The 26,889-nt window shown below is 44.8% G+C and overlaps 1 protein-coding gene across 1 annotated transcript in view; it reads left to right on the forward strand.

Annotated features, from left to right (window-relative positions):
* grpr (gastrin-releasing peptide receptor) overlaps nt 1-26,215 on the forward strand; it is a 62,657-nt gene extending 36,442 nt beyond the window's left edge. The window contains exon 3 of the mRNA XM_078560491.1: nt 25,145-26,215. Within this exon, the coding sequence (XP_078416617.1) occupies nt 25,145-25,543 (399 nt within the window). The 3' untranslated portion in view covers nt 25,544-26,215. The remainder of the gene's footprint in view (nt 1-25,144) is intronic.
* The last annotated feature ends 674 nt before the right edge of the window (nt 26,216-26,889 follow it).

Here is a 26,889-nt window from a genome sequence, read left to right on the forward strand (position 1 = left end):
GCAGTCTAGCTGGACATAATTCCTGTTAAAGAATCACAGGGCAGCGCTGGCACAGTTGTCGGTAGTCTAGACTCTGAATCTTCCATCCATTTGGATGAATGCAGAAATGGATAACTAGAGATGTAAATGGGGAAGCTTGTAGTAGAGAAAAATGCACGCAGAAGGTCTGAGATGATTTACGCTAACATACAGTTGTAAGATATATAGACCAGGGGCAGAATTTGACATTGCACAGATGGGCGCTTGCCCAATTCGATTGGACGTAAGATCGTCGGGCGAGCGTCCCCATATCACTGCGCACTCACGCGATATTTCGCTCGTCGGGCATGCGCAAAAGTCGGAAGTGCGCCTGCCGAAAATGACGTGGGCAATTAAGCCCATTAACGGCCCAATTGCCTGAGATTTTTCGTGGCCCAGACTCACCCTGGCAGCACTGAGCATTTCAGCGTGCGTTTCACGCTGGCTGCCTGTTCATTGGCAAGCCAGCGTGAAATTGCAGTCGGGGGCCGATCGCGGTGAGGGGTCCATTTCCCGGCCGCTCCTGGGTCCGCTGACCATGTGTGCCGACAACCTAAAAATTCAGGCCCAGGTATCAGCGGAGCACAAATACTGACTAGCTTGATGTAATATTGATGTAAAAAAAAAAACGCCCCATAATTCAGATTATCATTCTGAAAATACAAATATTTCAATTGTAGAAATAGGATCGGCAATTACAGGGATAAATAAGGACAGATTTGATCATATGCATCATGGTGTGAAATTATTCTGCGGAAAGCAACTGGAAAAAGGATAGAATTGTAATGCTCCCAATATTAAGATGAATGGTTGCAATGCAATTTGAATGCCTGATTCTCAGACCTGCATTCCTACTCAATGTTTGGAGCATGGGAGTATGTGATTACCCTCGGCACTCCAATGTACTGGAGGTCAAAGAGAAACTTTGCAAACCTGTCGCTGTGTGTTAGCCACCCCATTCCATACCTCCGGTGGAGGTAGGTGAGTAAAGTCCACACATAGGGTGGAATTTACGGTCCTGTCGCAGCTGGGGCAGGACCAGGACCATATAATGTGGCGAGCCGTTTAAAAATCCATTGATTTGAGTCGGACTGTAAAATCCCTCCCGCATAAAATTCTGTCCATAGTACTCCACAAAGTTGCGTCTAATCGGCGCATTAGTGTCAAACCTGCAGGCCTCTGGTTTAGCACACCCAGGTATGTTCAAATTATGGTAATCAGCAATTCAGACCAAAATTGCATGCTAACACTAGACTTTCAAATAGGTGTGTTTTACTATCACAGAACCAATTTAGTGTCTGTTTTCACACTTTCACCAAACTAACGCCCCTCCTCACACACTGCCAATGACATAGTCCAATTTCGCCCCCCACCCCACCCCACCCCATCCCATCCCACCCAGAGATTATGGGGCCATTTGCAAGACCCCAGTGACAAACACGATTATTATTACCTGGGGGGGGAAAGGGAGTTAAGTACAAGCAGAACAAGGAAGCGAGACTAGACATTATTCGTCAAACTTCGAAACAAAACCAAATCTTCCACTATCCAATAACCTGCACAGGAATGACTGAAGGAATAGAAATAAATTGTGTCCAGAACTTTATAACGTAGCAAACACTCTTTGTATTGTAGATATCACTTGGAGATTTAATTTAATGACGCTATCTCTTAATAAAAGTAAACTAATTGATCAAAGACTGATTGGCATGGTATGCAAGTTCAGTCATAACTTACCAGGAGTTAAGAGCTGTTTCAATCATCATTGTTTGCAGGTTGAAGATAAAGCTGAAAAATATACATTGACATTTCTGACTGCCTAAGTGAGTGGTGTCACCTACAGGCGAGGAATAAAATGCAACTTCATTCAGAGGAGTGAAGGGCTCTAGAAGCTCTAAAATGCTTATATATAAAAAAGGAGCAAGTTTTGTTTTTATTGCTGTATGTCTCAACTGTATGTCCCGAAGGAATTTCTTTCATAAACGGGGCAGGCACATGCCAGATGCAATTTAACACAGATAGCTGTGAAGTCATGCACTTTCGTAGGAACACCATGGCCAAGCAATATATTCTAAATCACAGAATTGTTACAGCACAGAAGGAGGCCATTCATCCTGTCATGGCGTAGTGGTATTGTTGTTGGACTAATAATCCAGAAACCCAGGGCAACGCCCTAGGGACCCAGGTTCAAATCCCACCACAGCAGATGGTGGAATTTGAATTCAATAAAAATCTGGAATTAAAAGTCTAATGATGACCATTGTTGATTTGTTGTAAAAACCCATCAGGTTCACTAGTGTCCTTTAGGAGAGGAAATCTGTTTTCCTTACCTGGCCTGGCCTACATGTGACTCCAGACCCACAACAATGTGGTTGACTCTAAAATGCCCTCTGAACAAGGCCAATTTGGGATGGGCAATAAATGCTGGCCTAGCCAGCGATGCCCACATCCCATCAATGAATTTTTAAAAAATGTCTGTGCTGGCTCTCCGTAGGAGTAATTTAACTTGTGCCACATCCTCGTCTTCTCCCCAAGGCCCTGCACACTTTTCCTTTTCAGATAACAATCTAATTCCCTCTTGAATGTCTCGATTGAGCCTGCCCTCACCACACTGTCAGGCAGTGCATTCCTGATCCTAATCACACGTCATGTGAAAAAGTTTTCCCTAATGTCACCATTGCTTGTTTTGCCAATTACCAATCTGTGCCCTCTTGTTCTCGATTCTTCCACCGCTGGGCACAGTTTCTTCCCATCTACTCGGTCCAGACCTCTCATGATTTTTCATACCTCTATCAAATTTACTCTCAATCTTTTCTTCTTCAAGGAAAACACACAACTTCTCCAATCTATCCACGGATTTGAAGTTCCTCATCTCTGGGACCGTTCTTGTGAATCTTTACTGCAGTCTTCTTAATGCCTTTCTTAAAGTGTGGCATCCTAAACTGGACATAGTACTCCAGTTGAGGCTGAACCAGTGCTCAACACAAGTTTAACATCACTTCCTTGATTTTAAGTGGTACAGTTTTGAAAGATGTGTGAGAACTGAGGGATCTGGTGATGCAAATTAACAAGTCTTTGAAGGTGGCAGGACAAGTTGATAAGGCAGTTAAAAAAAATGGCATACTTGTCTATGTAAATGGGGACATTGAATACAAAAGCAAGGACGTGAAATCTATGTTTAGGCTTCAGCAGGATTATTGCATACAATTCTGATGCCATGAATGTCAAGACACAGTAGACAGTACAGAGGGGGCTTACCAGGATGACACCAGGGATGTGACAGTTCAGGTGTGCAGAAAGAAATTGGAATCACCATCAAGCTGCTCCTGCACAACTCTGAATAGCTGATTCAAAATTGAAAATAGCTTTGATCTCAGATCATAGCCCAGGGACACCTGAATGCACTGAGCGCAGAATTGAACTATAAACTGTAACCAAATGTTATTAAATAAAAATATTATCTGGTCCTTATCTCTTTGTTCTACATTGTATTTCCTACATTGTAACATAGCCTACACTTCAAAAAGTACTTTATTGTCTGTAAAGCCCTTTGAGATATTCTGACGTCAAGAAAGATGCTATATAAATACAAGTTCTGTCCTCTCTTTCTTTATAAAAAAAATCATAAATAGATACAACTACATTTAATGAATTGGTTTGTGCATGAATACCTTATATGTAGCCTTCAATGTCTGTTATGAACAGCTTTTTGATTTACCCCACACAGTGACATACTAATGTAAATGTTCTGAATCAGTGTTCCTGGTATCAAGCCATGAATTCAGAATATTTTCCAGACTGCGAATGTTTAAGGTTGGACACTAGGGCCAGATGGAGAATCAGCTGCAGTGGTGGGGTCCTGCACAGCCGGACTGTGATGGGAGATTACACCTCATCCCAGTACTTAAATTTACTGTAAAGTTTCATTTAAGCCGGCACATTATTGCAGCTGATCTTGCCCATCTCGCTGAAGTCTGTGCCAAGAGAAGCAGATACAGCTCTTATAACTGATCCTCCCAGTGTGCTTAAGCTGATTTCAACTTCTGGGTAGAAGAATATTGCAGGGAGCTCAACTCGTAAGTCAAATCACATAGCTACAGGGAATGTAACTTGTCTAACTAAAGCAGCAGTGCTGTCCGTTGTAAGCTGTAGATTTACTATTGAATGGGTTAGTTTGGGATTTATTTTTAATCCTTTGTAAATCGGTTAGCAATCTGATAATAAGGGAATCTCTTACAAATAGTGATCATTGTATAATTGAATTAGGTGCTATGTTTGTTCTAGTACCTTGCAGACAAGATTGTAGACAAGTGCAGCAGCTGAGCAAGCAATCTCCGTCTGGAAGCCCATAAAAAAAACAAGAGATTGCGTGGGACATTTTACGTTAATGTGGATGCTGGGTCAGTTGAAATTTTGAAAGCTGAGATAGATGTTGTAAGATGTTGTTTGTAGTTTGGTAGGTCTCATGAAGAGGTTCTGAGTCTTGTATAGTTTAATAGTAAGTGCTTATTAACTACTTGTAACTATGTATAATACGTATATATACAGTATAAGGTCTGAGCTAGTAGCTGTCTCCATGCTTGCCTCTTACATGTCTCTGTCTAGTACAAGGCTGCCCTCTGGACTCAGGTCATGTATTCCTTTACATCACACTGTGGGGGGGGGGGGGGGGGGTACTGTACCCAATCCCACGTTAACTCTTTCTATACCAGAACCTTATAGTACACCTCCTCCAAGTTTTTATCCAACATATTTTCAATCCATTCCTGTTTGCCCAACATATATACATTACTTCTACTACCCATTTCCCCCCTCAGGTCTCTGTGTTTACAAGTTCAGGTGGTCTGGAAGCTTTATAATTCTTCCAAATTTTAAATTTCTTCTCCAGCTTCTGTGAGATTCTGGGCTGTTCTGATATCTGCTACCATGTTGTAAGATGTTGTTTGTAGTGTGGTAGGTCTCATAAAGAGGTTCTGAGCCTTGTATAGTTTAACAGTAATGATTATTAACTACTTGTAACTCTATATATATTTATTGTATAAGGTCTAAGCTAGGATCTGCCTCCATGCTTGTATCTACACATGTCCCTGTCCAGTACAAGACTGCCTTCTAGACTCAAGTCAAGTGTTCCCTTACATCACACTGTGGGCAATACTGTTCCCAGTCCCATGTTAACCCTTTCTGTGTCAGACCCTTATACTACAATAGGCAGGCTTTTGCTAGTTAAGGGTATCAGGGGATTTGAAGCAAGGGTAAATGAAGTTGAGGTATAGATCAGCCATGATCTAACTAAATAAAGGGATAGACTTGATGGGCTAAATAACCTACTCTTGTTCCTAAATGGTTACCTACTCTATCTGCATCCAATGTAAGTGGAACCAATATTACTGATCATCTTCTACAAATTAACTTTGGAAATACCAAATGCTGTGGAGACTGAAAATAACAATGGCATTAATTAAGTAAGAAAAAACATGAGTGGGTGTAAGTGATGGCGCAAAATCCAGCTGTCACGCTGCGTGGCAAAACAGCTATACAAAATATAAGTAATTTCCAAAGACTTAATAGAACTACTACCTATTTACACCTTAAGCCCATATCAATTATAGACGGCCTTCTGAATGGATAAGTCTACTTTTTACTTTTAGATATACTAACATTTAAATTAAAATAGTATAGAGAGAAATATCTGCTACAAGATACTGAAAGGGCTGACTGCCTGATCTGCATCTCTTGGTGACGTGCAGTTCCTCTGTAGGATCACAAGTCACAAAATTATGGATGCACAACTCCCGATCTAGTAATTTAAACAGATGGTTCAAATAGTTCCTGATCTGAGTGCCCTGGGATTGCTAATTTTTGTTGACAACACCCGATTGGGACATCATCGCTTAGAGGTTTGTACAGTAGCATCACCAATGGTAATCTACAGTCTTATACCTTTCTGATTACACTAAATGAAGCTGCATTGCCTCTTGGCTATGCTGTTTTTAGCTTATATATTTGCTGCTCTGTTACTGCAACACCCCAATGACACCACTGCATAAACTGTTTGTATAACTTGTGTTATGATCAGGTGAGAAGGGGTGAACTGGATCCCCTCCATTTAACCTCCTCAGTTGGTCACAACAATGTTCTAAGCTCCTTTTTCATGAGGATATGCCTTTTCCAATCAGAATGTATTTAACGATTTAAGCTGTGAGCCATAAGGAGCCAATCAAACAAGGCCTCTTTGAGTCAAAGAAAGAGCAAATTTATTGGCCATCACCCAAGAAAAATAATAAAAAATGCGATGTCAAGCATTTGGCCCTCATGCAGTCACTCAAGCCCAGACTCACACACGCACACGCACATAGGTATCAAAAATAAGGGGAGTTAGAGTCCAATAAGAAAAAAAGATAAAAGAATATATGGTTTAGTTTCCTTTGATTGTCCTTGAGGCATAGATTTTAAATGCAGCGGCCGATTTGGGTTAGCTGGTTTCTTGGATGTGGTCGGATGTAGAAGGTGTTGCAATTATTACGAGATCTCAGTTCACTTGTAGGTTTCTGATAGAGTTGGCTTTTCACACCGGGCAAAACTCTTATTCCAAAAGAGAAAGAGAGGGGGAGAGAGCAGTTCTCAGCCTATTTCCTCTGCTGAAGACTTCCTTGACACCGTCTGTATCACTTTCAACCTCTCGCAAATGGCAGGGTAGCCTTCCCTAGAAACACTTCACCCATTGTGTATTTCCAGGAGGTTTTGCGTGTGTCTGTCTGTGGCAGACATTGTTTCAATATCTAGTATTTTGCATTTTTAATGTCTGTTCCTTAAACAGTTACGAGCTTCGATGGGTGTTTAGATTAAAGGAAATACCTCTCTCTTCACACACCCTGAGGGTGATTTTTTTGTATCTAATCTTCACCTTGGAATGTGGCCTTGCATTTTTAAGCAGCTTGCTCTGTCTCAGATCAAATTGCATACTTTCCAGTCAGTTGAAAGTTTAAAAATCATATTTTCAAAAATAAAGGGGCACAGCCTCATGACAGTTGCAGAGGGAAAATTGAGTACTGAAAATTGCTCGAGTGTCAGGAATTAAAAATTCAGGTTTCCAGATGTAAGGCTTAGTTTAATAGTTACAGAGATTTGACAGAAAAGTAATATTCCCAGAATTCTCTATGCTCGTGTCTTGCTGTTCATCTTTTTGGGAAGTCTTTTTTGCCAGTCTAAAATTGTTCATGTGGAGCACCCCAGGCAGTTTTACTTCATCTAAGGCACTGTATGTTCTGCAAGTTGTTGTTGCTGAATGAGTTTCTGTGCTCATCGGAAATGGTCCTAGGAAGAAAGCGCTTCCCACTGGCAAGGGTATCGAGTAATCCCAGGGTCAGTGATCGTGTGGGCTAAGTTCAGTGTAAAGCTGCTGTTCACTAACAATTCACCTTGATCTTGACTTCAGAACACTCCCCACTTCCAAACTGTGATATCATTATTTCCCACAGTAGTGATTCTTGCCTTTTTGCCACATTAGAGCAATTGGTGGAAATTGTAAGCAGTTCATGTTGTGAAGTTATGCCTACTCCCATTTCTGCCCTGATTCTTTAACTTACTTCATGCAGAGCCCTTACAGCCAGCAGGGAGAGGTTTTCAACCTCTTGGTCTAAGCTGTATTTAAACTCAGGTCTCAGCCGTGAGAGACCGCATTCTTACTGACCGCCTATACCCAATCAGTTCTATCTAGTTCCTGTTATAGAGAACAGTTCATTTCTCTTTGCTTTTGAGCTGTCATTGCGTCTGGGTGCAGCTGAGTTACAAACTTCTCTCCTTGATCCCAGTGCTCACAAAACATTTTATCAGAGCTTTTCCTCAGGAGATTAAATGAGCAAAGTATAGTATAAATGCCACATATGTTCTGTGCTTTGTGGAGGCAATAGATGTGATGGTCTGACTGTCACTTGCAAATCTTACATTCTTACTATTCTGGGACATATGCTCACTGACCAGTGGGGGAAAAAAATTGATTTTACATAGCTGCCTTAAGTTCATTATTTTATGGCACAACTGGAATTCTTAGCCAGCTCTACATAAAATGACTCATGCCAAAGAAAGGTATACTGTGGCAGTGGTAAGAATTATCAGTAAACTTTGGCTCAGTTGATATGACACATTGGATTACATTTTAAGATTCAGCATTGCTGGCACAAAGCTTTGTATGACAGCAGCTGTTGGGAACTTGAATGCAGAGATCTGATTCAAAGTCTACCTTAATTTTTATCCATTCATTTTAATAAGAAGAAAAATATATGCGTTATGACTAAATTTGCTCAGCTAGGAACATAGGAATAAGTGGAAGCCATTCAGTCCATCCAGCCTGTTCTACCATTTAATTAGATCAGAGTGACCTGCAGCGCAACCTCCATATGCCTTGATACCCTTACCTAACAGCAACCTATCTCAATATTGGAAGATCCAAATTACCGCAGAGTCCACAGCTTTTTAGACGAGAGACTCATGAATTTCTACTATTGTTTGCGTGAAGCGCTTCCTGATTTCGCTCCTGGATGGCCTGACTCTAATTAAGGATTACATCTCCTTGTCCTTGGTTGACCCACTAGAGGATATAATCTCGACTGTCAAACCCTTTTAACATTTAAATGCCTCTCAATCTCCTATATTTGAGGGAAAACAAACCAAATGTATACAACCTGTCCCCGTTATGTAACTGAAGCATAATGTGCTCTCCATTGTATGTCAACCCCTTGAAATAAAGGTCAACTTTCCATTAGGCTTTTTGATTGTTTTTTTATATCTGACTAGTGGCTTTTCATGATTTGTGCACTTTGACTCACAAATCTTTTTTTTTTCCTTTTGTCAACTCTAAATCATAAAACATCCCCCAAAACTTACTGAACTAAAGAATGTCAGGCATGAAGCACTATAGCCTTGCAATTCTGGATATGATTTTTTTCAAGTGTAACACAATACAAGTTTCACAATTAAAGTACTGCCTCACAGTTCCCTCGTTGACTCACTGGGTAAGTGCATGGTGGAGAACTGAGACCTATAGACCTGAAAAGCCTTAGGATTGATCCCTGGTCTCTGCTGAGTTACACATTTTCAGCCACGATGGCAGTAGAAGTACAATTTCATCCTTATGCTCTCAGGCAAGGGAAAGCAATACATCATTCAAGGTTTTTGGCCCGTGCTGCCAAGGGCATGTATGGGAGAAAACAGGACGGGGTCATGATTGTGATTGCCCGCCATGATTGAATAGGCTGCTGAAATTCATTACCTTGGGTCAAATGTGCACTGAGTATTTTCTGGAAAGCACAATAGGAAAAGGGGAGAACCTTGAACAAAGTAAATGGAAATCTGCCCTCTTCCTGCTTTGCATTGTGCAGATGTTTTACAAGCAATCAGCGAAGAACTTCAAATATGCTTACCCAATCGTTCGAAAGAGCGTTCAGGCCTGCTTTGTGATTCCCATGTTATTTGAATCTCTTTGATGACCCTCCATCTCTCTGTCACTGTAGCCTTGAGCACGCTCACTTTAATCACTTAAAATTTCCACGAAATCTCTTTGATCAGAATGAGAATCCTGGTCTTGCTTCTATCTTAACCTTTTTATGTGGCTGCTACAATTTATGTTGCATTTTTCAATGTCATGTCATTCAGTATTAACGAGAACTGCTCTAGCATTTCCCCAACAAAATTCCAAATGGCCCACACACAAAAAAATTCTGTTGCAACACCTTATTTAATGAATGGAACTGGATGACAATTATATCAAATCATTTTGTGAAGTAATTCATAATTCATAGAATTGAACTAACAGCAAAAGGGTCTTATTTTTTTCTTGGACGAATGTGATGCTATTTAAGTACATATTTTAGTCTTGTTCCATTAGCTCCTAAGTTGTATTTCAGTAGTGTTTGCGTTCGATCAGATAAATTTTCTTTGTTTTTTTAGATTTCATTAAGGGCAGTCACGTTGACCTGGTGTCATTTGTAACTTCTATCATGTCTCACTCATGTAAATATTTAAACATCTGTAACCGAGTGCGCACCAATCACACAGCACCTTTCAGAGGGATCACGCCTGGTAATATAGGGGTTAATTTTAACACTCTCCCAGTCAGCAGGACAGGTGTTAAAATATAGTGGCTCCATGTCTCATCCTGTTCTCATCAATAGCCCATTCGAACTCCATTAATTTTGGAACCAGCTGAAGCTTGGAGGGAGCCTCATTACTAATTAGAAATCAGGATACTGTGAAATGCACAGGAATTCAGTAGCATTTTAACACACTCCCAAGCAGGGCTACACTCCGCGGCCACCTTGCCAGGTAAAGCTGTTGAGAAGCTAGTGTGGCCCTCTAAGCTAAGTCTAAAACATTCATTAGTGGGGCCAGGAGAATTCCTCCAAGCTGCACAGCCCTTGCCTGTGCTGCCTTGGTCCCTCCTGGCCATGAGCTCCTCTCAATCCTGTGGTGAGTAACTCACCTCCTGACTCCCCAAAGCCTGTCCACCATCTACAAGGCACAAGTCAGGAGTGTGATGGAATACTCCCCACTTGCCTGGATGAGTGCAGCTCCCACAACACTCAAGAAGCTTGACACCATCCAGGACAAAGCAGCCCGCTTGATTGGCACCACATCCACAAACATTCACTCCCTCCACCACCAACGCACAGTAGCAGCAGTGTGTGTACCATCTACAGATGCACCTCAGGAACTCACCAAGGCTCCTTAGACAGCACCTTCCAAACCCACAACCTCTACCATCTAGAAGGACAAGAGCAGAAGGTGCATGGGAACACCATTACTTGGAGGTTTTCTTCCAAGCCACTCACCATCCTGACTTGGAAATATATCGCCGTTCCTTCACTGTCACTGGGTCAAAATCCTGGAGCTCCCTCCCTTAGCAGCACTGTGGGTGTACCTACACCACATGGACTGCAGCGGTTCAAGAAGGCAGTTCACCACCACCTTCTCAAGGGCAATTAGGGATGGGCAATAAATGCTGGCCCAGCCAGTGACGCCCACATCCCGTGACTGAATAAAAAAAAATTCCTCTGCCATACTTACCTAGCTGCCAATAGTCAGCCTTTGGGTCACCAATGTGCGCCACCCCATATCTCTGCCAGTCTGCTGTCACTTCTGGCCCAAAGCAGACAGGCAAGCAGACCAGTGGCATTCAAAGGTGTTTACGCAGTTAAAATGTGCCAGGCTTCTGGCAAAGCTTCCATGCATTAAAGTGGTTCCCTCCCCTCACCCCAAGTGTTAAAATCATTCTCTGAGGCCTAAGGCGTGACATCTCAGGGCGCCACATTTCCAACTTGGAGTGCATCCACAGGATAAGAGTAAGTTCTCGTCTCAAATATCTACTTATATATTAAGTTACAGGTTAAATATCCGCTCGACTAAATACAAACAGTAACGTGCTGCCGTTTGCGGGTGGTCCAATCCCCGGGAAACCTCGCAAACTGCAAAATCGCAAACGATGAACATACTTTACATTGGGAATCAATCTGGTGGGTTCCAGCCACCTGAAAACTTTACAAGTATAAAACATCAGAGGCAAGAGAAACGATGCTTTTAATAAATTTAAAGAGAAATTTACTGGAATTTAATAAAACAAGAAAGATGTAAGATTTGTCACACTTAACAGCACTTTAGTTGAGAATGGAGGTGGACTGTGATCAGGAATTAAATCCCAGTAACAAGGAACACCCCCCACATGTAAACCACAGCAGCTGATGCTCACCTTCTACTGCAGGAAATACATCGTGGACGCCTTTCCTTTTTTTAAAGCTCTTTTTAGGCGTTTTTTAAATTTTATTTCGGCATTTTCTAAAGATGGCTTCTATTTTTTTTATTTTTAAAATCGTGGATCAGTGAACATTGGGCCCGCTATGGGTGAACTGGCGCACAAAGACTTTTGCCTAGATAAGCGAATTTACGAAAGAAGAAGTTTCGAATGTTGGGACTTTACTGTTATAGAGAAGCAAAAAAATACTAATGAGGAAATGAACAATGAGCAGGAACCTGAAACTTCGATATCACATAAACTTTCTAGTAAAAGCACCTTTTCATTTGTAGCTGGTTGCCTCTGGCAACTGACACCCACTGAGCAGATACTTCAAAGTACAACTGCAGCTGGTTAAAGGGCTATTTGGCCATTTACAGGTCTTCCTTTTATAGAACAAATCAAAAACAGAATTACCTGGAAAAACTCAGCAGGTCTGGCAGCATCGGCGGAGAAGAAAAGAGTTGACGTTTCGAGTCCTCATGACCCTTCAACAGAACTGAGTAATATTAGGAGAGGGGTGAAATATAAACTGGTTTAGGGTGGGGGGAGAGAAGTTGGGGGGGGTGGTGTGGTTGTAGGGACAAGCAAGCAGTGATAAGAGCAGATAATCAAAAGATGTCACAGACAAAAGAACAAAGAGGTGTTGAAGGTGGTGATATTATCTAGGAGAATGTGCTAATTAAGAATGGATGGCAGGACACTCAAAGTACAGCTCTAGTGGGGGTGGGGTGGAAAGACTGACAGGGCATTACAGTTATAGATTTAAAAATAATGGAAATAGGTGGGAAAAGAAAAATCTATATAAATCACCACCTTTAACACGTCTTTGTTCCTTTGTCTGTGACATCTTTTAATTATCTGCTCCTATCACTGCTTGCTTGTCCCTACAACCAACCCCCCCCACCCAACTTCTCTCCCCCCACCCCACCCCCCCACCTTAAACCAGCTTATATTTCACCCCTCTCCTAACTTTACTCAGTTCTGTTGCAGGGTCATGAGGACTCGAAACGTCAACTCTTTTCTTCTCCGCCGATGCTGCCAGACCTGCTGAATTTTTCCAGGTAATTCTGTTTTTGTTTTGGATTTCCAGCATCCGCAGTAGTTTTTTGTTTTTATCTTCCTTTTATAGTCTTACTAAGCCACACTGATGAGCTCCCCTTTACAATGACTGAGTGCAATTCTTCAAAGCAGCATTTTATCATATTTCTTTTTAAAAGGCTCAGTTAAATTTGACATTCTGGCCTCAGGTTCCCTTCCTTTCATGTGTGGTCACCCTGGGGTTTGTGAAAGTGTGTTTATCAGTATTACATGCAGCTCAGTAATAGGACATTATTTAAAATGTGTAACACGTTCATAACTGGCACTGTTATATACACGAATGGGAATACTGTGAGCTGTGAACGAGCTTAACTATAAATACTGATCACTCCTGTTGTGGATTAAAAGACTGTAAAGTTGAATTGAAGCATTATCCTTTCAGGCAGAATGTTTAATTTGGCATCTGACACATTTCTGCTATGTTCAGTGAAGAATTAAAGTCCTCACGAACTAGATTGGTCAAAACTTACTCTGTGATGCGTTGTACCAGGGGTAAAAAAAGACAATTCTTGGCTTTTTAAAACCAACTTTCAATTTTCTCATGTCAAATAGGAACTGAGTGATACCAAAAGGCCAGTCAAAAGCCTTAACAAATTGATCAGTATTTTTCAATGGGGTGATAAATTAATTGACTCATACATTCAAAATTTAAAGTTATTTTACTAATTAATTAATCACAGCCACTTACTGCTCATACAGATAAACCCTATCGTATGTTATGTTTTTCTGTGGGATATGGGAACGGGATCCTTGACACACGAGTGAAGAAGGATTGAGATACCTAGCCTGGGTATGGGAACAGCGACGGTGACATCTGGTTGGGATATGGAAATGATCATTGTGATACTTGGATGGGATGTGGGAGCAGAAACTGTGACACCTAGCGGTGGAAGGTGGAAGGGTGTGGAAACAGGAATTGTGACACACGGACAGGATGTTGGAGCAGGAATTGTGACACACGGACAGGATGTTGGAACAGGAATTGTGACACACGGACGGGACGTTGGAACAGGAATTGTGACACCCGGACTGGATGTTGGAACAGGAATTGTGACACACGGGTGGAATGTTGGAACAGGAATTGTGACACACGGACGGGATGTTGGAACAGGAATTGTGACACCTGGACAGGATGTTGGAACAGGAATTGTGACACACGGGCAGAATGTTGGAACAGGAATTGTGACACCCGGACAGGACGTTGGAACAGGAATTGTGACACACGGGCAGAATGTTGGAACAGGAATTGTGACACATGGACGGGACTTAGGAACAGGAATTGTGACACACGGATGGGACTTAGGAACAGGAATTGTGACACACGGACGGGACTTAGGAACAGGAATTGTGACACACGGACGGGACTTAGGAACAGGAATTGTGACATTCGGACGGGATGTTGGAACAGGAATTGTGACACACGGACGGGATGTTGGAACAGGAATTGTGACACATGGACAGGATGTTGGAACAGGAATTGTGACACACGGACAGGATGTTGGAACAGGAATTGTGACACACGGACAGGACTTAGGAACAGGAATTGTGACACACGGGCAGAATGTTGGAACAGGAATTGTGACACACGGACGGGACTTAGGAACAGGAATTGTGACATTCGGACGGGATGTTGGAACAGGAATTATGACACACGGACGGGATGTTGGAACAGGAATTGTGACAGTCGGACGGGACTTAGGAACAGGAATTGTGACACACGGGCAGAATGTTGGAACAGGAATTGTGACACCCGGACAGGATGTTGGAACAGGAATTGTGACGCCCGGACGGGATGTTGGAACAGGAATTGTGACACACGGACAGGATATTGGAACAGGAATTGTGACACCCGGACGGGACCTTGGAACAGGAATTGTGACACCCGGACAGGATGTTGGAACAGGAATTGTGACACCCGGACGGGACGTTGGAACAGGAATTGTGACACACGGACAGGACGTTGGAACAGGAATTGTGACGCCCGGACAGGATGTTGGAACAGGAATTGTGACACCCGGACAGGATGTTGGAACAGGAATTGTGACACACGGACAGGATGTTGGAACAGGAATTGTGACACACGGACGGGACTTAGGAACAGGAATTGTGACACACGGACAGGATGTTGGAACAGGAATTGTGACACACGGACGGGACTTAGGAACAGGAATTGTGACACACGGGCAGAATGTTGGAACAGGAATTGTGACACCCGGACAGGATGTTGGAACAGGAATTGTGACACCCGGACAGGATGTTGGAACAGGAATTGTGACACCCGGACAGGATGTTGGAACAGGAATTGTGACACACGGGCAGAATGTTGGAACAGGAATTGTGACACCCGGACAGGATGTTGGAACAGGAATTGTGACACCCGGACAGGATGTTGGAACAGGAATTGTGACACACGGACAGGATGTTGGAACAGGAATTGTGACACACGGACGGGACTTAGGAACAGGAATTGTGACACACGGACGGGACTTAGGAACAGGAATTGTGACACACGGACGGGACTTAGGAACAGGAATTGTGACACACGGACGGGACTTAGGAACAGGAATTGTGACACATGGGCGGGATGTGGGGACAGGAATTCTGACACACGGGTGGAATAGAGGAACAGAACCACGGTGCGCTTTCTGCGACAGAAAACAGGACTTGAGAAATTTGATTTGGGGTTAAAACAAATCAGTGAGGATTCATCTGAGAATGGACATGAACTCTGAGGCCTAGGTTTATTTGAACTGTGCAGAATCTGTGAAGCCAGGCCTTGGACTGGAAGCGTAAACTGTGTGAGCAGCCAGTGGATTAATTTATACAGAGGCTGATATCGTTAAACTAAGGCAGCCACTAAACTTTACTTTCTATGTTACAGCCATTATTGTAAACAAGAATCAGCCTGCATCATAATAGCTGGGAAATATATTACCAGGTGACACTTCCATCAAAACTACCATGTATCAGAATCCGACAGGCAAGCTTATATCAACAAGCTGCTGATCTCCTGCTGTTTGTTCACACACTGCGGTGACTATTTAAATTTAATCACTCTCAGAGCTGGGTTTCAATGTCCTCTGATTTGTTCAGTAAACTGGAGTGGAACTCAATTGCATTGTTAACAAATTACAAGCGATCAGATTCAACATTTTCCAACGTTCCTGATTTATTGCCTACTGCTTTTTTTTGCTTGCTATCCTCATGACAGAGGAGTTGATGCCACCAGACAATTCCCACTTCATGAAGCATTCATTCAGCGCTCGCTTTGAGATTTTGCACCTAACTTAAAAATCATCCTGGTCAGCTGCTGTTACTGCCACACTAAGGCCTATGAAATTCAGCTCTGTAGCACCTACCTTTTTAGTATTACAAGTGCCATTGTGAACATGCAACACTTTGGGTGCTAGCCACGCCAGGTGCCATTTGGTGAGAATGTTAGCATGGGTACAGGGATCATCACCAGAAATATGCAGAGCAGGCCGACATTCACCATTGTGTAAGGCTGACTGACACCAACGCTGCCATCTTGGAGCTCAATGCTCCAGCTGATGCCACCTCCTAACCTCGCACAGCCACACACAGTGTGCAGCAACGCGCAGGACCGCGCCATTTAAAGAGATCATCGACTTGTTGCTGATTGATTTCTACTGACTCTTGTTGCAATTGTAGAAGTGTTTGGTGTTTTCCAGGGTTGGTTCAAGTTGCTGAAGCCTACAGGGAATGGTGTGGCACATGGGTGTAGGACTTGCTCCTGACTGCAAGGATTCTGCACAAACCACTTGCTCCCAGACGTTGTTTGCATTGCCCTTGGACTATAGCGTGACAGGGAGAATGAGCAAAAGTGACACAGAGCAGGACACGCTGCTGAAAGAGGGAGGATGGGAAGAACAGTTCTTGGTAGGAGATCATTTATGCCCAGTGTGTTCAAAGAGCGATTCTCCCACCCAGTAAAGAAGGAAAGCCAGTAAAGAACAGCGTGTGAGAAATCTCTGCTTCATTACGGAGGTGCTGACAGGAATTTACACAACCTCAGAGCAGGGCAGCATTGCCAGTGGCTTTGCAAGTGACCATGACCGTGGACATTTATGCGTCTGGCTCCTTCGAGGCTGGGGCAGATGATATTTGAAAGATCTCCCCAGTTTGCTGTCCGTTGTTACAAAATGGAGGCCTCTGAGGATCTCTATTCAAAGAGACTTGAATATAGTGCATTCTCTCTATTCAGAAAGAAGAAGGTGGTGCAAGTTTGTGGCTTCATGAGGATTGCAGGCTTCCCCATGGTGTAGGGTGCCATTGAGTGTATCACTTTACCATCGCCACATGCCATTACCTGAGACATACCACAACTGAAAGGAATTCTACTCCCTCAACAGTCCAGCTAGTGTGTGACTACTCAGGGTATCATGCAAATTAATACCCAGTGTCCTGACAGCAGCCACGATGTCTTCATTTTGCAGCAAAGTTCCTGTACCAATTCTGTATTTGAGCCAGCAGAGAGTGGCTATTGCACAATTTGCACAGGCTTGAAACAACTCAAATGCCAGACACATTCCCCTTGTAATATTTCTTAAAAGGCACTAGTGTCAGACAGGGATATAAGCTGCAAAACCTGCTAGGTGCAGTAAGCCTGGGAAACCCATGCGCTCAGAGTTAAAGTCAGAACCCTGGTTTAAACAGCAACTAATGATCATTCACACGTTTATAAAATAGCAGACCCGCCTGCCCTAAGGGGGTTTCCCCAGCTGCTGTAGAAAGCACTCTCATTAAAGGTGGAAGTTAGCAGGTTTCCGTACACTTCCTGATCATGCCTACAATTCCAGTTTTTTTTTTAATGCAGTGTTTAAGGTCACCCTCTAGATGCCATTGACATATTTAGTACGAATTAAAGCTGGTCACTTAGGTCATTTCCGTTGTGTCTAATTGAATTGTCAAGTACCAATTTGGCCCTTGACCGGATTACTGCACTTTCAGCTATTAGGGGAGGTGTCAGCTGTGGCTCAGTTCATAGCACCCTCGCCTTTGAATCAGAGGGTTGTGGGTTCACGTCCCACTCCTGGAAAACCAAGAACTGTGATTGTACTCGAAAGAGTTGCAATCTGTGACTGTTGATAACTCGAAAGAGTTTCAATTTTGAGGTGTCAGCTGTGGCTCAGTTCATAGCACCCTCGCCTTTGAATCAGAGGGTTGTGGGTTCATATCCCACTCCTGGAAAACCAAGAACTGTGATTGTACTCGAAAGAGTTGCAATCTGTGACTGTTGATAACTTGAAGGAGTTTCAGCTATTAGGGGAGGTGTCAGCTGTGGCTCAGTTCATAGCACCTTTGAATCAGAGGGTTGTGGGTTCATGTTCCACTCCCGGAAACCAAGAACTGTGATTGTACTCGAAAGAGTTGCAATCTGTGACTGTTGATAACTCGAAAGAGTTTCAGCTATTAGGCCTGATTATAAAGGAAGGTCTGAGGTAATTAAGACGTCGTTAACAGAAAACAAGACAGTGTTTTATTTTGCATTTCATTAAGTCATAGAATCATTGCATAGTGCAACGCAGAAAAAAGCCATTCAGCCCACCGACTCTGTGCCAGCTCTTTCAAAGGGTTAATTCAACGCCCCAGCTTTTTCCCAAAATCTCTGCAGTTACTTTTCTACCAAGTCCTGTATAGAAAGCTACCCACTGAGTCTGTTTCTACCACTCCATCAGGCAGCATCTTCCAAACCCTAACCACTCGTCATGTAAAATCTGTTTTTTTCCCCCATGTGGCCTCTGATTGTTTTGCCGACCACTTTAAACCTGTGCCCTCTGGTTACTCCATGGGGAACAATTTCTCTTTATTTACTGTATTTAAACTCCTTCTTAAGCACCTCAATGAAATCTCCTCAGCCTCCTCTACTCTAGGGAAAACAACCTCAGCTTCTCCAATCCATCCATCTAACTGTAAACCTTTCATGCCTGGAACCATTCTGCTAATTCCACTTCTAATTGATTTTACTAAAATTTCTCAAACTGTTTATTCTCACTCTTACTTTAGTATTACTTTCCATTTAAATATGAAAAGAATATTGCAATTGAGTCCTCGAGGGTCACCTCACCTTTGACCTTTGCTGCTCGGAGACATCAGTAAAATAAGGCTAGCTGGTGGCCGTTGCCACTGGAAACTGCTGCTCGGCAACCTGGTTTCCTCGTTTCTTTGTGTGCAGGGCTGTTGATCCATTACTTACATGGCTTTGTTATAAAAAGAGATTTCCACAGAGCCGCTATTAATATGAGAATAATGTTGGGTTGTGATTTCTGAGCTCCCCAGCTTTGGATTTGGAGGGTATCCCAAAGATGCACTGGGGAATCCCTCTTGGAACTTCACAGGTAAGGGTTTGCACAGCAATTGCCTAGAAGTGCAAACTTCCTCTGGGCATATGACTTGCTCTGGGAACCATCTGAAAATGCAATTTAAATGGCAGACTTCAGACATTTCCAGTTGTGTTACACGAATGGTCACTCAGGAAAAGTTAGAAGAATTAAAACCTCTTCTAACTTCTGGGTAACTATTGTAAAGACCCAGACCAACCCCCACCCACCCCACAGGACTCCCCCCACCCTCCCCCTACTAACCACCCCTTGGCCCCACATGGGATTCCCCCACCTCACACCTCCTGACCTGACCCTATTTCCCCCACCACCCCACAGGCCCGAAGTGACTCGATCCCCACACTCTCCCCCCTCCAGAGACCCAACACCGCATTACCCGACCCAACCACCCCACCCACCCACCCCACCCTTGCAGGCCTGACACGAACCCCCCCCACCCTTCAGGCCCAACCTCACCCCCCAGCTGACCTGACCTGACCACCCCCAGCCTCTGACCCCTTCCCACCCAAGGTCCTACCCCCAACTCCCCACATTCCCGCCAAAGTCAGACCCTCCACCACCCCCCCTCAAGGTCCAAACACCCACCTCCCCCAAATTCCATCCCCCCAACACCCCAAAGTCCAAACCCCCATGCTCTCCCACTCCCTGGCCTGTCAAGTTTAGTGGGACCTTTAAGTTACCTGATTTACAGCAGCTAGTACCCATAAAAAAGGGGGAGTATCCTTCTTCAATCTGACTCTGCTGGACTGCGATGCTGGGCTTCGGAGACAGCTGCGCTGTTTGGATCTTGCCTGGCCTGGCCTGGGTCAGAAGGCCGGGTGAGAAGGGCATGGAAGAAATTTAGAGTAAGTAATTGGGCACGGAGTGGCAATTAGACGCTGACCGCCACTCCGGGGTAATTATGGCCCAATATTAACACGGCGTGTGTTACAGGGAAAAATATAAAAATCCAGGCCAAGCCCTCAGCAATCAACTGTGGATTCAAATGGTTCAAACTTTCAACTTTAATAGGGGATGATGCTAAAGGGTTACCTGCCTGCGATACAGCTGCTTAAAGGAAAAACAGGCAGGCTATATAATGGGTGGTACATCCACTACTGCCATTAATGGAGCTGACAGGCCCTTTCCCCAGGGGAATTAATAGTCTCTTTGATAGAGCAGTGTGGACGTGGCTTGTTGAAGGAATGGGCTTGATGAGTTGGATGTCATTGGCTGGTATTTTCCAGTCCCACACCCCCCCCCCCCCCCACCCCCCACCCCAACCACCAATGGCAGGTTTAACGGTGGGCAGGGGGACAATACGGTGGGAGCTCGAAAATTGGTTTCCCGCTGGTGTAAAATGGCGGCAGGATCTTCCGTTCCCGGCTGCCATGGCGGCTCACAAATCCTGCCAGAGGCCAGCGTGAAACTGATTTGCATCCCACGAATGAGATGCAGGTGAAGGCTTGACTGGAATCTCCCCACCCACCCCAGGCCCGATTGTCCGTGACGCCAGCAGGAAGTCACACCTGTCCAGAACACTCCTGGACCAACGTGGCGTGGGCCTGGGGCAGCTCATGGCGATGAGGAGAAGGTGGACCCCTCCAGCGAGCGGACCCTGGAACGCCATGTGCATCAGTGGGTGGGTGGAGCATCAGCCATGGGGGGGTCTTTCCTAAGCAGCGGCAGCACCCCAGGGTGTGGGTTGTCCTCGGCACAGCAGCTTCTCCCGGGACTTGGATCTTCAGCGAGAAACCTTTCCTGGGGCCCAGATGTCCCGGAAGCCACTTTTTCCAGCGTTTGGATGCTCCAGCAGCAGGTGAAAGGCTGCAGGAGGTATGTCCGGGTAGTGAAGGGCTGTGCGGGGTGGGGGGGGTGGCAAATGACGAGGAGGAGGGGAATGTAGAGGTGGGGCAGGTGTGCAGGCCTAGAACGGGGGGTTGCACAGGGGAGGTTGGGGGTGCTAGGGGAAAGAGAGAGACTCAGCGGGGGTCTTGCAATGGGTACGTTGGTGCGGACCATGGGGGTCATGTTGGAGGGCAGGCAGAGAAGAGGTTTTCACAGATGTGAAATGGCATAGGGATTGTCAAAAGGTGTGGATGAGCTTGGGGGGCGGTGGGGGGTGCTACCAAGGGGAAAAGGGTTCAGAGGGAGGGGTCTGTGGAGTCAACGGAGGATTCCTGGGGGGTGGGCAAACTGAGGCAACCGGCAGTATGAGGGGATGGTAATGGTTAAAGGGGGCAGTGAGAGCTGGTAGAGTGGGCAGATGAGAGTGTGACGATGGCGTGTGAAGAGGTGCCAAAGAGCTTTGTCTCCCTGCACATGCATGATTCTGGGGTACATGTGTTGTATGATGTTGTATGTGCCTGCAAGCCATTGTCATGTAAAGGTGCTCAGTAGAGCAGAGATTAACGTAGGACTGGAAAATAACAGCGCCCACGGTATGATGTATCGAGTCACATGGTAATAGACTGAGAGAACACTGTAGAAGCAGCCTACCTGCATGGAAACAGCACCATGTATGCCAATAACTTTAATCTGTATATAGTTCAAGAGTACAAATAAATGGCTCGTGTTCAAACATACAAGTCTCAAGATCTCATCATTGAGACATCAAGCGAACCCATAACACAACACATGGGGTGTCCCTTGGAAGATGAAGGGTGGTGCTGTGCAAAGGCTTAAGAACTATGGCAAATCAACCACATCAGACATTAAAGTACAAGTGAACCATATGTTAAAAGGTTTGATATGTGTGACATTCATAGTGCACCCATGCAAACACTTGTGAATTGAGAACTTCTTAACTTCTCTCACCCTATCACTTCTTCTAAATGCTTCTGCAGCAGGGGTGAAGGCAACCTGCTGATCCATTGACCCTGTTCCTTGGATGACCTTGGCAGCTGTCCTCTCCAGGTCTCGGTTTACTGTGGGACAAGGATGAGGTTGTAGGGGTCACAGGCAAACAGAATTTAGAAGGGCTAGACAACCTCAAAGAGTCCTGAGTGGAGGTCTGAGGGGTGTCCAGCTGCCGCTCCTCCTCCCTTTGGGTGCCCAAGGGTCCCTGCCTGACACTTTGAGGGGAAGGGGCACCTGGTGGGATGCCGAGGTGCCCCATCCCCCTCTCGTGTAACCACTACAGAAGCTTACCCGTAGTTACTATGATGGAGTGCAGGTCTGTGCGCATTTCTGGCAGAACCTGCTGGACTAGGCTCTCCATGGATTCCCGCCCTCCCCATGGAGACCTCCATGCCTGCACAGGTCAGCACCACTTCATCAGCCAGCAGGCAGATGGACTCCTCTGCCTTGCCTGCCACCCTGTTGAGGGCCTCCGCCATCTCTGCCTCACGTTCCCTACCTTTTGCTGCCTCTCCAGCATCAGTTGGAAGGCCAATTCCAGAGGCCTGTAATCAGACTCGAACCTCACAGATGCCTCTTTCTCAGCACTCCTCCAAGAGCTTAGTTGACTCTGCTTCCTCCTGCTGCGGACATGTGCCTGTGCAGTGACCATCAGAATGTGATACCCTTCCTAAAATTAAACTAATGCCCACCAAGGTGTGCGTTTCTGGGCTGGTGAGGGTGGAGGTGTCTGCTGTGATGGCTCTACAGGTGCACTTTGGTCATTAGCAATGTCCTCACTCCTCTCCAGGCTTGTGTTTGAGCTAGACAGGGCTTCCTGTGTCTCGGGCCTTGCCCTCTTCCTGGTGGCACCTGTAAGTGAGAGAGAAGAGAGAGCAAGTGACTGCATGGGCTGCCTCCAACATGGGAGGCACCCTTGTTAGGAAGATATAATAATTTTCATAATGTTATTGGAATTTATTGTAAAGAAGAGTAATAGTGGGGTGTGTGTGTGTGTGTGTGACGTAACTGAATTAAAGGCAGCTGCTCTGAAGTCTTTGATGTAATGGAAGATTAGCTAGGTTTGAAATTTTAAGTAGGTGTAAAGGGAACATTTGAATTTTCAAATGAACCAGACTAGATTGATTTCAAAGGAGGGGGTGAAATGTGTCACCTAGTCTGGAGAAGTTTAGAAACAGTGTGTTTATTTTTCCCCAAAGATTACTAGTAAAGTTGGTACTATGAGATTTTTATTGTTAGAGAGGTAAAGTCCAAAGACATAGTGAAATGATGGGAATTTGCATTCGAAGGGGAAAATATGGATAAAGGAAAGAAGGCTGTGTGCAAGGGAAGGCATTCCAAGATCTAAAATAAGTGTGCAAAACCTCCAGCATCCAAGCCTCAGCCTGCTGTCTACAAAGAACTGAAGTTAAGACAACTCACTTTGAATTCGACTGTTTCAGGGTATTGTGTGTCGCTTTGCCTGGGTCTTTGACAATCCATGTGTCTTACTGTTGCCTTTATGAAAGTGTAACTGGGAGTTAGATTAACTAGGGGATTTAGAAGTTATCATAGTAGTAATTTGTAGATCTATGTATGTATTAAATCATTTCTTCTATTAATAAGGGTTTAATTAATTTTTGTAAGAAACCTATAAGACTCGGTGTTCTTATTACCACTGAATTCAAGGCACGCACCTCGAAATTTATACAAATTGCAAAACAGTTGTGGCAGTTGTTTCGAATTTCCCTTTGGGATTTGAGCAGCTCAGCATTTACCATCAGCTGTGCCATAACACCCTTGACCCTAAATTTTCTATGACATGCATGGATCCTTATTGGATAGAGGCCGCAAGCCAATCTGTCCATCTCTGATGGCCCCCATCACTGCCAACCCGCCTGCTCCTCAAAATCAGTGAGTTCCTTATAACTGTGGCCGACCCCCACTGACCTTCTCCCTCTCTCTACCATTATGACTGAACTTCTGTGCAAAGAGAGAAGATGGGTTTGAGAACAATTGCATTTAGCGCTTACTTGTATATAGCAATTTCATGTACCTTTCTCATGCTTCCAGCTTTACAAGTAACCCACAGAATTGTGTGGCATGTGACTGATGTACTGCAGGTTGTCCAGGAGGGTTCTGGGCCAGCACCCTCCAGAGCGGTGAGCCCATGCAGAGGTAAGGATAAAGCTCAGAGAGGCATGTCACAAGCATTGCTTGCTGGTGTCCTCAACAGCTGAGCCCTTTATTTCCCCCAACCCCACTTCCAGACAGCATATGAGCTTTCTCTGTGGAAGGGGTGAAGGACCCACAGTGGCCTCTCCACCTGCAGAGTGGGTAGCCTGCAGTGGGGCTATGAGATGTGACCTTATCAAGCTACCAATGAGGCCCATGTCCCCTGCACCATTCATTGAGGTGAGTTTGAGCAGCTGAGGGTTCACCTACCCTGGCAGTGCGGATGAGGCCATTTACCCTCTTGCAGCATTGGAGGGCAGTCCTCTGCTGGATGCCCTGGGCACTGACTTCCCTGGAGACTTGCTCCAATACAGAGTTTGTCTCTCTGCGCAGCCTCCTCCCCCTCCCCACCCCATCTGCTGAAAAGAGGATGTCCCTCCCAGCCTCCATTTGACCGAGGAGGACGCCCAGTGAAGCATCGCTGAACTTGGGCGCCAGAGCTGAGGTTCCTCTTCTGGCTGCCTCCTCCTTGAATGGTAGGTAAGTTGCTGTATAGGTGCCTTTTAAATATGGCGCCCCAATATGAGGTTAGAGCCCACCCCTCCGCGTAAAACATGGGGAAACCCCCTAACTGCATCATTAATGAGGCCGGGGTCGCGCAAATTCCCGGCAGCCTCTGCATTCCCGCCCCCACCATGGGACCTAGTCCCGGAATGGAAAACTCCACCCATTATTTTCTTCTCTGCATTGTTTTGCTTTATTCAGTCCTCTTATGCAGGTTCAATATCAATGGAGTCATTTTTGGTACTCACTATAGCCCTTAAGTTTCACACAAACTGCTGCTGTTGCTTTAGAAAGTTTCAATCTTTCCATTTTGTTTTATTCACAGATGGAATCCAGGAAAAGACTTGCAAAGACAGTGCTGGTGTTTGTGGGTTTCTTCGCAGTGAGCTGGCTCCCTAATCACATCATCTACCTATACCGTTCTTACCATTACGGACAGGCGGACACCTCCTTGGTGCACATGGTTGGCAGCATCTGTGCCAGGATTCTCGCTTTCAGCAACTCCTGTGTTAACCCATTTGCCCTCTACCTGCTGAGCAAGACCTTCCGAAAACAATTCAACAGCAACCTGTTTTGCTGCAGGAGCCATCTCCTCATCCGCTCAACCAGCATGGGCAGGAGTACCACCGCCTCGCGCATGACATCCCTCAAAAGCACAAACCACTCAGTGGCAAGCTTCAGCCTAATCAACGGGAACTTTGTTCAGCAGGAAGGTTATGTATAGAGGTGCCGAGCGGCATTCTTAAACAATGTACATTTGGCACTTTTTTTCAGCAATCGCAATCATGCCCAGGGGTCTCAGTCTCAGAGAAGAGGATGTCAAGGAGAATGATGCATTCATGGGTTGATGGGAGAAAGTTGGAGTTCAGGCAGAAAGGTGTCTGCTGTGTGTTTGTTAAATAAATACAAGATTCAGATTAAAGCAGTCCTTTAAGATGTTCGAAACGGTTTTGATGTACAGTCGGCCCACTTTCGTAGTAGGGCATCCATCAGGGATGCTAATGGTGTACCAAAGATATGCCACAAAGGTTGTGGTTTGCCAGACTTGCTCTCAGGGAACTTGTGGGAGGCAATAAATAAAACCAGTATAGTGAGAGTTTTGTTACAGGTGGAGAATTTTAGTTATTCTATTTGATAGTGGTCTATAAATAATGTGTGTTACATCAAAGATTTGTTAGTACGTTAGAGAGAGGTGCATTATATCTAATGCTGTGGTATATCAGACAGCTGTAATTAAGTTGGAGGCTCTGGTAGCACAGTACCTCGTGAGAGCACCAACCAATAATGCCACTGAGCAATGGGATATGGATTAATGCAAATAATCCCACATCGAGGCTGGAATTTTCCCGCCCCCCTCCTCCCACTGCGTTGGGTTCCCCCATGGCTGGGCCATCGAGCTATTCATCGGCAGGACCAGAAGATCCCACTGGCGTGAGGGGCTAGAAAATCCCGGCCCCAGTTTCTAATTTGAGTTGAGTAGAAGCCAAATGATGCCCCAAAAGAGGAGAGGGGGAGGGTTGGTTATGACCATTTTGAAGTATGGTTGATGTTTTCCTGAGGCAAATGGGAAGTAAAGTGAAAATAACCCTCAACAGGAGGGGTTTTTGCTCTGAGTGAAGATTGAAGCATTGTTATTACATATATGTCTGTAATATGTCCAACTCGTGGTCACAATCAAACTACTCCAGTTGGAAAGTGATCCGGTATGGACTCTTAGCAAGGGAAACCTTGAGTCAACTATGTTAGCCACCACAAACTGTCACTCAGTGTTGAAGGCTTACATCTGAAAAATGGCAGCTGTTGAGGTAGCAACTGGTCAGTGATTATATAATGGTGGCCCAGCAAGTCTTTCTGATTTCAACAGAGAAGCAGTGACAAAGCTGGAAGGAAAGTTGAAAAGAACTAGGATTGTGGTCTTTCAAATCCCTGTTTTTTTTTATTTCAAGGTTGTGGTACAGCAGAGAGATGTCCGAACAGGGGTTGGGAAGTATCAGGCAGTATTATAATATAAGGAGCTCCTATATCTCCAAAAGTGCCATCTTGGTAACAAAGGCCACCTTCAAGTGAATT

This window comes from Cetorhinus maximus, chromosome 16 (assembly GCF_964194155.1).
Source record: "Cetorhinus maximus chromosome 16, sCetMax3.hap1.1, whole genome shotgun sequence".
In the NCBI taxonomy this organism is placed as follows: domain Eukaryota; kingdom Metazoa; phylum Chordata; class Chondrichthyes; order Lamniformes; family Cetorhinidae; genus Cetorhinus; species Cetorhinus maximus.